Source organism: Camelus dromedarius, chromosome 2 (genome assembly GCF_036321535.1).
Source record: "Camelus dromedarius isolate mCamDro1 chromosome 2, mCamDro1.pat, whole genome shotgun sequence".
Classification (NCBI taxonomy): domain Eukaryota; kingdom Metazoa; phylum Chordata; class Mammalia; order Artiodactyla; family Camelidae; genus Camelus; species Camelus dromedarius.
The window spans coordinates 62,102,769-62,119,224 of record NC_087437.1 but is presented as its reverse complement, the minus strand read 5'-3'; the positions used below and the strand labels follow the sequence as shown (position 1 = coordinate 62,119,224).

At 33.3% G+C, this 16,456-nt stretch overlaps 1 protein-coding gene across 4 annotated transcripts in view; it reads right to left on the bottom strand.

The window, feature by feature from the left end:
- Nucleotides 1-16,456, bottom strand: part of ZNF148 (zinc finger protein 148) — a 107,709-nt gene that overhangs the window by 6,750 nt on the left and 84,503 nt on the right. For all 4 annotated transcript variants that reach the window (XM_031454509.2, XM_031454505.2, XM_064494386.1 and 1 more), the window contains one exon: nucleotides 297-415. In XM_031454509.2, the coding sequence (XP_031310369.1) occupies nucleotides 297-415 (119 nt within the window). The remainder of the gene's footprint in view (nucleotides 1-296; nucleotides 416-16,456) is intronic.

Genomic DNA, 16,456 nt, shown 5'->3' with positions numbered 1-16,456 from the left:
AAAGTTCAGAAGTGAGTTTTTTGTTTTAGTTTGTGTTTTGGTCAACCAAGAAAAGAAAAGAAAAACAGCAATTAATATAAAGATAGATATAATAATATGAGCAATTCCAAACTAATTTGCTGAACAAACTGTCATAAACCTAATCAACAACAGTTAGGAAGTTCTTCAAGCAGTTTGAGTAGTACCATTTTCTACATTTATTAGAATTACTTTATAATTTAATTTCAGATAAAAGACTCTCAATGTCAGTCATGCCTCAATAAAGTGGTTAAGAAAAAATTCAAACCACCTCTTACCTGTAAACAGTATTCACACTGGTAAGGTTTTTCTCCACTATGAGTCCTCTTATGCCTTTCCATATGATATTTTTGAATGAATCTCATACCACATTCATCACAGCGAAATGGTTTTTCACCTGGTACATGATATAAAAAGTTTAAAACATAAAAAATATTGGAAAATAAAGAATTACTTTACCACAAGAACCTATAAATAAATGGCTTTTAAAGTTGCCATACTCTCCTTTTGGGAATAAATTAAATTGAGTGCTGTTTGAGGACTTCTTTGCTATAAGGAACCATTACTAAGAAGATCAAAAATAGTTGTTACTGATAAAGCTACAGCCTAAGTAAACAGAAGGGTGTAACAAGAAGTTATCATGAACAATGCTTGTTTGGGAAACTACTTTTTGTACTTTTCATACATTCAACAAAAGTTTACTGAATATGTCTCCTCCACTCATAACCCCATTGCAGGAGGTTAAAAGTATAAGATATAAAACTCTTTGTCTTCAAAGAGTTTTGACCTAATTGGGAAAACAAGGTCCACATATTATAAAGAAACAACTGACAAAACTATATTCAGCTCTGGTTTACCTTCACAACTTTATATCCCACTGGTTTGCTTCTTAACCTTTTCCTCCAGCCAAATCAATGAACCTACCATTTCATGCTTTTCTACTTCTGCCTCGATCCACACTGCTCCTTCAGTCAGGCATGCCCACCTCTATGTGTTCAGGCACTACATTCCCTCCAAGGCCCAACCGATCTCCTCTGGGACCCTTTGCCCTATTCCCCCAGAGGAAAGGTATCTTTATCTTCTTGAACTTTAGCTGCATTTCTTCCATGGCACTCATTATTCTCATCTTAGTAATTATTTTGTACAACTCTGTTTTTACTAGACTATGTTTCTTTAGGTCATAATCTGGGCCTAAATTATCTTTATGTAGCTCAAAATACTTTGTGCAATTTTTAAGTACCAAATGAATGGCATAAATGATTATTACAGTGGAATATTAGTGGAAACAATGTTATCATGCACTGGTATGATTTGGAAAAGCTTCTTGGAAGTATTAGAATCTAAGCTGAATAGTCCTTAAAGAGATTGTGTGTATGTGATTAAAGCCAAGGAAAGAAAATTTAGTGGCGATAAACAGCAATCAAGGGTTTAGATATTATAAAATGTACAGGAGAAGAGAATTTAATCTGGCAACAAGAAAATTATTTCGAACTTTCAAGAACACAACTTTTGTAATTGCTATGGAGTTAACCAAATTTTAGGGTTGAAGGGATTCTGCAATGGTTTTCAAACTGTGCTCTCAGGGGTTCCATAGAGACCTCCAAAGGCTGATGCTGGTGTGGCAAATGGTTGGTTCTAAGCTTGTCACCCCAAATTCAGGTCAGAACAGCTCCACTTCTGTACAGAGGCTCTGAGCAAGGACTCCAAGGGTTTAGAGGCTAGAATGAGAATCTAACACAACTAATTTAGATCAATTCACTTATTTTATAAAAAAGAAATACTGAAGTGCATAAACATTAAGGTACTTGTCCAAGAGGTTAATGAGTGAATAAATAATGAAGCAACAAATGCTGGGAGAGAAGATCACTTATTAAGGAGGTTTGGAAGTGAAAGAAATGAGAAAAAGGAGATGAGAAGTAATAGGAGAAAATCCATTCAAGATTAAGTATTGTTAAGGATGGGGAGATGGATTTATCCAAAGGTAGAGAAGAAGGAGTGAAGTGAAGAAGAGAAAATGAATATGAATACTAACCTAAAACTGAAATAGGATATTATGATGAATAATCAAAAGAACAAGATCCAAAGGAACTAGGATGAAAAGCGAAGGAGAGTACAGGTGTTATTTTAAAAAGAAGTAAGAACGGGTGCATATTTTGAAATAAAAAATGTCGATGACAGAGCTCATTAATATCATAAGTTAAAGTCATTTCCCCAAAATGAGAAAGTATGAAAGAGAAAATTAATGAACTGATTAGAATCCAATTAATTCTGCATGACATTCATGAAGTGGAAGACTTTAATATTGTTAATAATGGTAATATACCCCACTTCAGTCAAAATAGAGGGTGATAACTTGATCCTAAAATTCATATTGAAATGCAAGGGATTCAAAATAGCTAAAACAATCCTGAAAAGGAAAAACTAAGTAGGAAGACTCACACTTTCCAACTTTAAAACTTACAAGTAAGCTACTGTAGTAAGCAAGATAGTGTGGTAATGGCATAAGGATAGATATATATATCAAGGAACAGAATTCAGAGTCCAGAAATAAGCCCTTATATTATGGCCAACTGACTTTCATCACAGGTGCTAAGGCACTTCAGTGGGGGAAAGATTAGTCTTTTCAAAAATAATGCTGGGATAATTTGATACCCATATGCAAAACAATGGAGCTGGACCCAAAGCTCACATTATATACAAATATTAACTCAGAATGGATCATAGGCCTAAATGGGAAAACTAAAACTATAAAAGTCTTAGGAGAAAACACAGGAATAAGTCTTGACTTTGGATTAGGCAGTGATTTCTTAGATATGATACCAAAAGCACAAGCAACCAAACAAGAAATAAGTAAAATTAAAAACTTGTGCTTCAAAGGACACAAGCGAAAAGTTAAAATGCTGTAGCTTCCTGTGAGAAAGTTTGGCAAGTCCTCAAAATGTTAAATATAGAATTATCACACAAGCCTACAATCCTACTCATAGGTACTTGCCCAAAAGAACTGAAAACAAGGACTCACTCAGAGATCTGTATACCAATGCTTATAGAAGCATTCATAACCAAAAGATGGAAGCAACCCAAGTATCCATCAACAGATGAATGGATAAACAAAATGTGATATATACAAATAATGAAATATTATTTCAGCATAAAAAGAAATGAAAGTGATACATGATACAATATGGATGAACACTGAAGAAATTATGCTAAGTTAAAGAATTCAGAAACAAAAAGGACAAATATTGAGTGATTCCATTTATATTAAGTACCTAGAGTAGACAAATTCATAGGGATAGAAAGGAGAACAGAGGTTACCAGTGGTGGAGGGAGGAAAGGAGACTTATTGCTTAATGCTACAGATTCTTGTTTGTACAATTTTGTATACAATTTTTCATGTCACTAAATTGTATGCTTTTTAAAAGGATTAAAATTACAAACTTCAAGTTATGTTTTTTTTTTTAAAGTGTAAAGACAACCTATGGAATGGGATAAAATATTTGCAAATCATGTATCTGATAAGGGATATATATCCAGTATAACAAGAACTCTTACAACTCAACAGTAAAGACAATCTAACTTAAAAAGAAGCAATGGATCTGAAAGAAAATATACAAATAGCCAACAAGTACATGAAAAGATACTCAACATCTTCTCCAAAGAAAATATACAAACAGCCAATAAGGACATGAAAAGATGCTCAACATCATTACTTATTCGGGAAATGCAAACTAATACCACAATGAGATATCACTTCACACCCTAAGACAGTTAAAACTGTTAGCATGGATGTAGAGAAACTGGAACCCTAATATTTGGGTGGCAGGATTATAAAATGGTGAAGCTGCTTTGGAAAACAATTTTGCAGATCCTTAAAATGTTAAACACAGAGTTACCATATGACTCAGCAATTTCCCTCCAAAGCATATACCCAAGAGAATTGAAAATGTATTTCCACACAAAAACTTGAACACAAATATTCATAAAAACATTATTCATAATAGCCCAAAAGTAAAAACAACTCAAATGTCCATCAACTGATGAACAAAATGTGGTACATTCAAACATGGAATATTATACAGCTATAAAGACAGAATAGAAGTAAATGCTACAACAAGAATGAACTTTTAAAACCCTGTGCTAAGTGACAGGAGTTAGACAAAAGAGACCACCTACCATATATTCTACTCATATGAAATACACAGAATAGGCAACCCAGACAGAAAGTAGATAAAACATTGCCTAGTACTGGAAGGAGTGGGTACAGGATTTTAAAATGATGGAAAGTGTTCTAAAAATTAGATTGTGGAGATAGTTGTACAATTCTGTGAATATACTATAAACTATTGAATTGTGTACTTTAAAGGGGTAGATTTTTATTATTGTGAATTATACATAAATAAAGCTGTAATTCTAATACTGTATGATAACGTAACTGACACCATCCAAGATAAATAAAATTATTTCTTGCCTCAAAGGGCTGGTAATTAAATTTAAAATAAATTAAATGGGGAAGACTCATGTTTAAATTATCTGCTACATATTAACTGATGATCAAGAATTAAGAGCTTGTTTAACTAGAAGCAACATTAAATTTCCTTTAACAAAAAGATACTAGAAATATTAATGCCTTAAAAGCAATCTGTACAAATGCTCCTTTGCTGCTTTAAAAAAACAAAAACAAAAACAAAAACAAAAACAAAAACCTTTCACAGCCCCCTAAACTAAATAGACCAATTATGATGGCTAAGTCAGCCAAAGATGAATGTAAACACAAATTCATCCATAGTCATTTATTTTTTGATCATCCACGTTTGCTATCCTTATTTCTAATCCTTTGTTTTTTGTTCTCCTTTAATACTTCTTTCCCCTTCCTTTTTTACTCCACCATCTTCATGTTTTTCTCTCCCACTTTTTTCCCTCTTCTTCTCTCCCTTTTTAACTAGCAATTCCAGAAATAAGACATTTTAAAATTTAAGTTTTGTCACTTAAGTATCCTTGTTTCTTTATAATTTAAATCATTTGAAAAAAAATCTACACAGGAAAAAAATCTTTCTCTTATCTTTGTCCCTCTATAGGTAACTACATTTATTTGTTTGGGTATGTTTCTTTTCCAGGGTTTCTTGACACAAGCATAAGCAAAAACAAATATATCCTCTTTAAAATTTTTCCTTCTTTCTTATGTGAAGGCAGCATATTCTATTCAGTGTTCGGCCAATTTTTTTTTTTAATTCAGTAGCTTAGAGATCTTACCAGTAGAAAAAGAGCTCTCTCATTCTGACAGCTGGTATCTTTCACTGATGGATAGACATACATACTATAATTTATTTAACCAGACCCCTTTTAATTTCCAAACACTTCCTATTATAAATAATGTTGTAATAGAAACTTTGTCAATACATTAATTCATACATTTGCAGGTACACCTGTAGGTTAAATTCTCAAAACACAATTCCTGGTCAAATAAATGTGTCTGTGACTTTGAAATACATTGCCAAATTGGTCTCCACAGGAGATGTTAATGTGTAGCCCACCAGCCAGCCATGTATGAATGACTGTTTCCCTATAACCCTGCCAAATACTAGTATGTTTAACTTTCTGAGGACTGCAAATCCAATATGTGAGAAAAGCAGTATCTCAGTATGAGACTGACCACTTTATATGTCATTTTCTGTGAGCTGTCTGTACATTATCTTTCACCTATTTTTTAAACTAGGTTGCTTGTCTTTTTCTTGATGATTTATAAGAGCTTTATTAAAGAGACTGGTCATTTATATGAGTTTCAGGATTTTTTTCCTTTTTTTTTTTTTTGAGGCGGGGCATACGGGAGGTGTAGTTATTTGACTAATAGGGATTTAAATTTTTATGTAGCCAAATTTATCAATCTTTTCTTTTACAGATATTAGATTTTGAGCATTACTTGAATTTTCTCATTCCAATCTGTCCATATTTTTAATGAAACATATATAGTTTTATCTTTTACATGAAATCTGATACATTTGGAGTTCATCTTGAGGTAGAATGTGAGATATGGACAAAACTCCATCCAGATGGCCATCCAGTTTTCCCAACATCATCTACTGCAAAGTTCAGCTTTTCCTGATCACATTTTTTAAAATCATTTCTTTATCATAATCATACACTAGTAAGTTCCCCTGGTCTATCTGTAGACCTTCTGTTCTGTCCCATTGGACTATTAGTAAGCCAGAACCAATGTGTTTTACTCATTAAGACTTTATATAATACACTTTACCACCTGGTAGGGCTAATCCCCATTGTTCTTCTTTTCTTTTGTTCTCCCCTGGTTGTTATGTCCAATTTCCAAATCACTTCTGAACTGGCTTGTCTAGTATCTGGCTGGGATAGGGGAAAAGGGAGTTGCCTGAAATGTTCAGGTTAACTGATGGAAAACCGATATACTTTATTGATGCTGACTCTTCTCATCAGCGAAAAAAAGGGGATATAGCTTCCCATTTGATCAAATTCTGTTTTGTCCTCAAATAGTGTTTTAATAATTTCTTAATATGGAATGTTCTACATTTCTTTTTGTTGATATTATAAAAAATGTTTTCTTCCATTTTATAGTTTATTGTGTATGTGTACAAAAGTATATGGTTTTCTGCACTTGTAATGAATTTGCTGGTGTGCAGTAATTTTTCAGTTGACTCTCATAGGTTTTCCAAGTTTACAATAATACTGTTTGCAAACATAGGGGGTTTTTTTAACCTATAATATTTTCCTCTTCTCTACTTTTGCTGGCTACTATTCTCAAACATTACGTTAAAAAATAATGGTGATAATGTGTGCTGTATCTTGTTCCCAACTTTTGTATGTCTCTTGAATGAAAAAGAAATAAAATGACTGATACATATTTCCTTAAGAAACATAAAAAAACACTTAAATTAAATTTCTTTAGGAGAAAATCCCTTTATTTAAGGACCAGAGCCCCTCTACTGGAAAAGGAAGATGATCTACATGCAGCATTTGAGTGATTTTAAGATTAACAGGAAAAGCTTACATGAAAATACCAAGAATTTTATAAATATTGTTTACAATTCAGGAAAGCAATAACATAGTGAAGAAGAAACAATCTCAAGGTATTCCACTAATGGTAATTTTCCAATACCCTAGGAGCCTGGAATTTCGATTCTAACAGTTATCAATGAGATCACCCCCACCACCACCACCATCGCAGTGTTTCTCCCTAGTAAAAACTTAAGACACTGCACACACTGAGATGTTTATGGGTAAGAATTCTTACTAAAATACATGGATAATTATTAGGGCAAATTATACACAAGAAACTGATAAGGACATAGCTTTATGTTAAACTAGCTTACTATGGCTTGACATATTAATCTGATTTTTGGCAGTTTCAATTAACTCTCTTCTTCCTCTTCAGCCATTCTAATCTGGCTTCTGCACTAACATCATCAAAATGGCTCTTGTGAATCACCTACAGGTTACCAAACACAACTACATGTTTTCAGTTATCTTAACAGACCTCTCAACAGCCTTCAGCTCAGGTGATCCCTTTCTTTCTCCACGAATTCACTTTTCCCTTGGCTTCTATGACATTCATGCCCTTTCACCTCTGACTGCCCCTTCTCAACGCTCTTTCCAGCTCACCCTCCTCCCTCCAACCATAAAATGTTTTAGTTCTTCATGGCTTCCTCCTAAACTCCTTGCTTTTCTCATTCCATATTCTTTTCTTTGGGAGGAAGGGAAACATCTATTTCCATAGCTTTAATTACTGTCAAATCTGAGCTCCGGAGCACACGTCCAAATTGCCTACTGAACTTATCCACTTCTATGACACTTAGGGATCTCAAATGCACCATATTCCACATTAAACTTGTGATCTTCCACCCACAGCTTAGTCCTCAGATTCCCTAACTACATGATGACACTTCCATCCATCTAGTCTTGCAAGCTGGGTTTTAGTGCTGGTCTCAGCATTTCTTAACTGTGAGACATTGAGCATGTTATTTAAACTCTTAAGATTTGATAGCCCCATTTGTAAAATAAAGATATAAATAAAACATACCTCTCAACTAAATGTTAAATGAGATAACCCATCTTTATTTGAGAACAAAGTCTAGCACATTCTAATAGCTCAATAAATATCAGCTATTAAAAATAAAAATTAAGAGGTTGATGATAAATGATTATCATTATATTAACATATTGATTACAGTTATAACCCAATGACTGGGCTATGTATCTCAAATGAAAACATCCTTAAGCTAGATAACTAATTTAGGAAAACAGGAAACAAGGAGGATTACTAAAATTACATGGAATAGAAACCACACACACAGAAAATTGCTTAAAACTTTAGAGCATATAGAAATACAAGAATATCTTTGGCATACAGTACTTCTGGGAGGCTAGACAGTTCATTTGTCAGTCTAAGAAGAACCCATACGCTATGCAGGAAACTATATAGGAAATCATCTGAGAATAAACCACAACCAGTGAAGTATAAATTATTAAATAAAAACTGTTAAGTTGCCACAGTAACATACACATGTCAATCAAACTGACAAAAACCTAAAAGTCCTTAAGAAGTTAACTAATTAAAGTAGTAATATTTCTGGGTAGTGAATTTTTTAAAACCCTACCTTTCTAGAAGTATAGAATGGTTTTCTTTCCCTAGAATGGAGATCAGAGAGAAACTTCAACGCCTGCATTTTAAATTTTAGAAACACTGGCAACGTTTGTGCATTTACAAAAATAACACATTGGGGTCACCACCTCCCTCAACAAAAGAAAATGAAGAAACAGTTCTTTCATTTTTTCTGGGCTTCTCTTCTTTCCTTTTGTAGAGCTATGAAATTATACATTTACAGTGTAATTTTTTTTAAGTAGTTTGGTTTCCTTAAGATGACATAGCAAATGACAGATGGAAAACTATTTCTTGGCTACCAGAGATTAGATTTTAGACTTCCACTTTACGGGACAGACAACTCTGAAAGATGATTAATCACCTCTATTAAGAGCAACATCCCAGGTAGACTCGAGTCAAATTTTTAATCATATGTAGGAAATAAACAAATAATACTGTCCTAATTCTGAAAATAAGCTGAACATCATATAATCATGGCAATTTCCATATTTCATTTTTCTATCAGCCAATAAATGAAGACAATACACATCTGGCACTAATTATCCAAGCATACTAAGTAATTGATGTCCCAATGATGGCACCTGCACAGTGCAAGACCTAAAATGAAGTAGTATTAGTTAATAGTTAGCACCATCTAAACGTAGCATATGTAACTATTTTCTATTCATTTAAAAAACTAATTCAGAATAACACACAAGTCTATCTACTATAGAGGTGGTTTAAAAAGTTTTTTAAATTAGTAAAATGGCTGGATAGATGGGTGTCAGTATATCCCTACCAAAAAGAAATTTAAGTTAGAATACCAAAATGTAAAATAGATATAAAACAGCAGTGAGCTAAGTTAACATCATCCTGAGTTGTAAACATTTCAAATTAGTCCATCTGTTTGTGAATTTAACATAAACCCCTAATTTCCAGCTACCTCTTGAAAACAAGTGCTCTAGAATAAAAGATCAACAATGAAGACTACATTAAGCACAAAGAGGGTTACCAAATCAACAGACGGTATACTGAATCCCCTAGACTGCATCCTGCAAAAAAGAAACTTGTCATCAGCTTATTTTCTTTCTTATGTGGTGTGGTCTTCATGTAAGACTGGACAAACACATACCTGCTTTCACTCTTTTTAAAAATAACTAGAGTATCAAAGGATGAAGGACCATTCTCTCAAAAACATACTCTGTTCATCAGTAAAATCCTTTTTCCTAATCAGGGTCCTTTGACTTTTTTTCCACCCTTAAAACTGTCTCTACTATTGTCACAATATAGTGATTTGCTTCTTTACATGAACTGCAACCTACACTTTTATTTCACGTACAATGCACTTGAGAAATACGGCATACATGCTCTAATTTGAACAAGGAGCATAACATAACTTTTATGCAAAGAATTCAGGTTGTTTGACTCAAGAATTAGTGACAATTTTATGCAGTTATCTTTTCTGAATTCAGTTGTCAGTTTAACAGCTGAAGAGAGTGAACAAGCACTACAAGTACGAACATGGTATGAAGTGGTCTGCTCCAAGCACTCTACTTTTTAAAGTGTCACCTTAAAAATGCAGGTGAAATATGCATTCCAACCTAGAATATGTCTCATTTATATCTTTAGCTTCAATTTTTATTGAGCACCTACTATGTATACCAAACACTCTTAACATTTAAATCAACTCTATTCTTGTCAAGTAAATTATCCTTATTTGCCAAGGCTAGGAAACTTTTATTCAAAGTCACGGTGATAATGAACCAGACCTAGGGATGAACCCTGGTGTGGCCACCTTTTTAGCACCAAATTCATCTACATCATGGTTTACCCAATAATACAGGAAGCTGCACCCAGGTTTTCATCATTTTGCAAGTACTAAGTGTTTGCCAGTGTTGGGAAAGGACAGGAAATGTCCAGGAAAATTATAGTAGTGGAATGGTTGGAACCCAAGTTTGTTTCTTTTTTTTACATTATTTGACTATTTGATGAGTTTTCACCAACGAACACCTTTGAAAGCATCACCACAATAATGAGTTTATCTAAAACCAGTTTCCTGCTACTCTATGTAATCCCTTCCTCCTGCCCCTCTGTCCTTCCCTCTCCCATTCTCCAGGCAAACAATTATCTGCTGTCTGTCCCTATAGTTTATCTTAATTATTCTTATAGATATTTTCAGATATACACAAAAGTAGAGAAGACTATAAAGAGCCCTCATGTGCCCATCACTCAGCTTTAATAATTACCAATACTAAGCAAATTTTATTTCAACTAATTCTTCCCATTCTTTCTTCCTTTCTTTCTTATTTTAATCAAGTAAATTTTTTACTGGAATATAATAACGGCCATACAGAAAAGCAAACAAATCATAATCATGGCTTGTTGAATTTTCAACAAAGCCCACACAATTCATGTAACTAGCACCCATAATCAAGAAACAGAACATTATCAGCATCTCCTAAGTGCCTCCTGAAGCCTCACTTGGCCATTAACCTGTCAAAGATAAACACTATCCAGACTTATGACACCAGAGATTAGTTCTGCCTTAACTGCTCTTATCGTGGAAATGTTAAAGCTTATAAAAAAAAGTACACCGAAGGTTCTCTTACCACATTTTACAAACAAATTCCTTGAAATGTAATATACCTACACAAAAGTCTACAGAATATACATGTAGTCTGATGGATCTTCTCAAAGTGAACACAGCTGTATAATAAGCAGCCCAACCAAGGAAGAGAACACTGTTCTTTGGAATTACGAGCACTGCAGAAGCACCTCTATCCCTTCTCCATCAGGAATTACTACGCTGATTTCTAACAAATAATTCATTTTGCCTTGTCTATGAAATACACATGAATGGAGTCATAGAGTATGTATTCTTTTGTGCCTGGCTTCTTTAATTCAGTGTTACGCTTTTAAGATTTATCTATAATGCCGTGTCCAGTATTCCATTCCATCATATGAATGTATTACAATTTATTCATTCAACCTTAATGGAAATCTGGGTTTTGATTTCAGCCAAAAAAAAAAAAAAATCCCACTTTTGGGCTATTCCTAACAATGTTGCTTTAACATTCTTGTATATGTTTTCTGGTGATTATATGCACACTACATAAACATAAAACTAGAGTGAAAATGACAGATCATAGAGTTTATGTGGGTGCAACCTCAGTAGATACACTTTACTAAAGTGGATGTGCCAATCTACATACCCACCAGCATAATACATGAGTTTCAACTGCTCCACATCCTTGCAAGTACAGTCATCCCTTAGCATCCAGCAATCAAGCAGTCCCTTGGATCCACGGATACCAAAATCTGCAGATGCCAAAATTCAATCAACCACGGATCATGTAGTATTTCTGATCTGTGGCTGGATGACTCCATGGATGTAGAACGGCAGATACAGAGGGCAGACTGTACTGTGTACCACTTATATTTCTGATTTTAGCCCTTCCAGGGTGTGTGCAAGTGGTATGAGGTTGCAATACTAAGTAATTTCCCTGATAGAAATGGAGCTGAGTACCCCTTCGTGTTTCCTGATCATGGTAAACTTTTTTGGTATTAAGCTTCTGCATTCTTTTCTATTAGCTTGTGGTTTTCTTAACAGATTAGTAGGAATTCTGTACCTACTTACAGGCTTAGTTTTCACTTTCTTAATAGTGTCTTTAAAGAACAAAAGGTCTTAGCATTAACGCAACTCAAGTTTTAATTTTTTTCTACTATGACTAACACTTTCCATATCCAAGTTAAGAAAGGTTATATTCCACAGGTCTTTCTTCTATGTTTTCATTTTTTTCTCCCTGTGATATTTTCTATTGATGTCTTCCATTTCATTAACCTTCTCTTTTACTGCCTCTATTATTCCATTAAACTTATATGTTCTCTGTATCAATTACTGTATTTTTTTAGTTATAAAATTTTCATTTTCCTATTTTTCATAGCTTGCAATTCTTTGGTAAAAGTCTCCATTTTTTCATCTATTTGTGTCTTTTCTACTATTTTCTTAAACATATTAGTCATAGTTTAAATTTTAAAGCCCTTCTCTGGTAACTCTAATGTCTGGATCACCCAAGAGACTGTTTTTATTATCTTTTTTCATCTTGCCTTTCTGTGATTCCATCCCATCATTTGGTATGCAATGTCATTTTTTATTGAATGCAAAATACACTATATGAAAAATTGTACAGGCTCTGGATGATGTTATCTTCTTTTAAAGAGGGTTCACCCTTTTTCTGAGCACATAGTGTGGGAGATGATAACCTAAATCCCAAAATGGATTAAGCCAACTTGAGGCTGGGTTATTTTATAGCAAATCCAAGACACTGGCTTTTCAAAATAAGAAATGCTTCTTCGCTTGACTATTTCCTGTTTACTCTCAAAAATGGTCAGTAACAAGCAAATTGCCTTAGTGCTTTAAAATTTAATACTTAGAACTAACAACTATAATACTTTTACAATAGTAGTTCTAAATTTTTACATGACCTATTCTCTCTGATGTTATCAGATCTCTATGAATTTCATTATGTACTTTAAGATTATTCAGTGTGAATGATGATCTTTGCTTATTTCAAATGCACCATTGATTCAGTAATGTGGTAAGAGCATTTTAATCGTTGCAAAGCATGAATCTGATAAATTACATTCTACATATAATTAAAATAAATATAAGTCACATGCTAAAATATTTTCCAAAGGTAATTTATTTTCCATATGATGTAAGTTAATTTCTTTTAGTGCTTCAGTTTGGTACTAAACATGGATTTATAAGAAATACACAGTTTAAGCAGTTTTTTAGGTAAGAGATGTTATATAAGAACACTGTATTACCTACTGAATATAAAAAATATTCATACTGTTCTTTGAAACATATAATAAAACTTCTGCTCTATACTTAATAGGCAGAAAATAAAGCCTAATACTCTTGGCAAATTTTTGTGTTTGGATTTCTGCATATTTCAGAAAACACATTAATGTAAAATTCATTATCATTTACTTTTTATTTTACATTACAGTTAGAAATATGAAGTTAATATTATATATAAAATAAAATTAAGTGCAGTATTATCTTGGAAAATATCAAGAAGTCTTTGAAGAAAACAATGGTTTTCTATCAATTAGAAAAAACAAGTCTATGAGAGAAAAAATAACAAATTACATATCTGATATATAAATAAACATATGAGGAGTACTCAAAACTCAACAATAAGAAAGCAATCTATTTCTTTTCAAATGGAGAAAAGAACTGAAGAGGCACTTTACACCCCTTCCGTCAAAATTTGATACATACACACAAATGGCAAATAAGCACATGAGAAGATGCTTAACATAGCTGGTCCTTAGGGAAACATAAATTAAAACCATAATGAGATGCTAGTGCACACCTATTAGAATGGCCAAAATAAAGAAATGTGACAATGTTACACACCGGTGATGATGCAGTTTCAACTGGAACTCTCATAAGTTACTATGGGAATGCAAAATGGTACAATCATTTTGGAAAAAAGTTTTGTGGTTTCTTATAAAATTAAATATTCACTTAACATGTGACCCAGCAATTCCACTCCTAGGTAGTTTCCCAAGTGATGTGAAAATACGTTCACAAAAAAAGCTGTATACAAATTTTTATAACAAATGGTTATGGAAGCTTTATTCGTAAACACCAAAAACTAGTAACAACCCAAATATACCTTAAGTAAGGAATGGAGGCATCAACTACGATATATTCATACAAAAGAATACTGATCAACAATAAAAAAAATTTAATTACCCATCCATCAACAATAGGAATGGAAAAAGCCAGATTCAAAAGGTTACATACCATATGATTCAATTTATATAATATTCTAGAAGAGGCAAAACTAAAGAGAGAGAAAAAAATATCAGTGTTTGCCACAGGTTGGGAGTGGGGGAGAGGCTGACCTGAAAACTGCAGGGGAATTTTGGAGAGCAACAGAACTGGTCTGTATCTTCACTGTGATGATGGTGGGTTACACAAATTTATGCTTATATTTTTATATACATAGTATATGTATACATAGTATATGCCCTAAAAATGATAAATCTTATTACATGTAAATTATGTATAATTTAAAATAATGAAAATGTATAATGTATAATTTAAAATAATGAAAAAAAATCTGAAGCTAACAAAACATACTGCCCTTAAGATGAAAAAAATAATCTCAAACTATATACATATCTACACAAAATACTAGAAAAATCCTCAGCTATTTTGCAAAATGAAACACTATTAGCCCATCATCCTCCAAAAAATCAAAATTTTCCAACTTACAGGTGAATAGATATGATACTCGGAACTTATTAAAATTTTCATTGATTGTTCCTGTTTTCTCAGTGAAAGAAGAAGCAGTAATCAGCTGAAAGTGAGAAGGTAGGAGGAAATGTTGGAGATTTACAGAAAGGAGAAAGTAAGAAATATCTGTTTGGGAGAAAGGTTGGCAAGCTTTATCTGTAAAAGATAAGACAGTAAATATTTTAGTCTTTGAAGATCATACAATTTCTGTCACAATTACTCAACTCTGCTATTACAGGGAGAAAACAGCCATAGCCTTTACGTAAAGGAATGGGTATGGCTATGTTCCAACAGAATTTTTAATTACAGTAACAGGTAGCAGGTGGAACTAGTCCATGGGTTGAAATATGGACCCTGTTTAGATGTGGCAGGATGAACAGACTAAGGAAACAAATAAATCCTAGTAGGCATTAAGGGCCTACTTAAAATTTAAAGTGACCCTAATTCAGTAAAACTTTTATTCTGGCGATAGAAAGGGTTAAATATCCCAAATGGGACTGCATCAAACTAAAAAGCTTTTGTACAGCAAAGGAAACCAGCAACAAAACGAAAAGGCCACCCACTGAATGGGAGAAGATATTTGCAAATGATATATCTGACAGGAGGTTAATACCCCAAATATACAAAGATCTCACACAACTCAACATCGAAAAAGAAAAAACAAACCAACCAGATTTTAAAATGGGCAAAAGTCCTGAATAGACATTTTTTCAAAAAAGACACAAAGGTAGTCAAGAGACACATGAAAAGATACTCATCATCACAAATCATCAGGGAAATTCAAATCAAAACCTCAATGAGGTATCACCTCACACCTATCAGAATGGCTATTATCAAAGGACAAGAAATAAGTGTTCGTGAGGATGCGACAAAAAGGGAAACTTAACGCACCGTCAGTGGGCATGTAGATTGGTGTAGCCACTATGGAAAAGTGTGATGGTTTCTCAAAAAAAATTAAAACTAGAGTTACCATATGATCCAGAAATTCCACTTCTGAGTATCTTTCCAAAGGAAATGAAAACACTAGTAATTTGAGAAGATACACACAACCCTATGTCCACTGCAGCATTAACAGCACCCTCAAATGTCTCCCGGCCAGTCCCTAATATTTATGTCCATGGCTTCTGCGTATGGGAAACCCCTGCATTTGTCACTGAATCCTAACACTTTAAAATAGTATCTTTTCTAGGTTCCAGGCTCCCATGAATCCATCGTCCATTTCTCCCTAATTCTCATATAAAAAATAAAATATCTTAATAACAGGGATATTTTTCCTATAGGAATAAAGTTAAGACTTTCTCAAGACTCTGGAGTTACAGCTGATCAGACTCCATGTCTCTCTCTTCTATCCAATGATAAAGAACTAAAAGCTAGATGAAGTAGGCAAGAATATATCCAAGTGATTTTTAAAAATGAAGAGTTTCTCCATTATATAAGCATGACAGGCCTATACAGAATACTATGTTATTCAAACAATAGCAATAAACATGTTGTTTTTTTGTGTTGGTATTCATTTT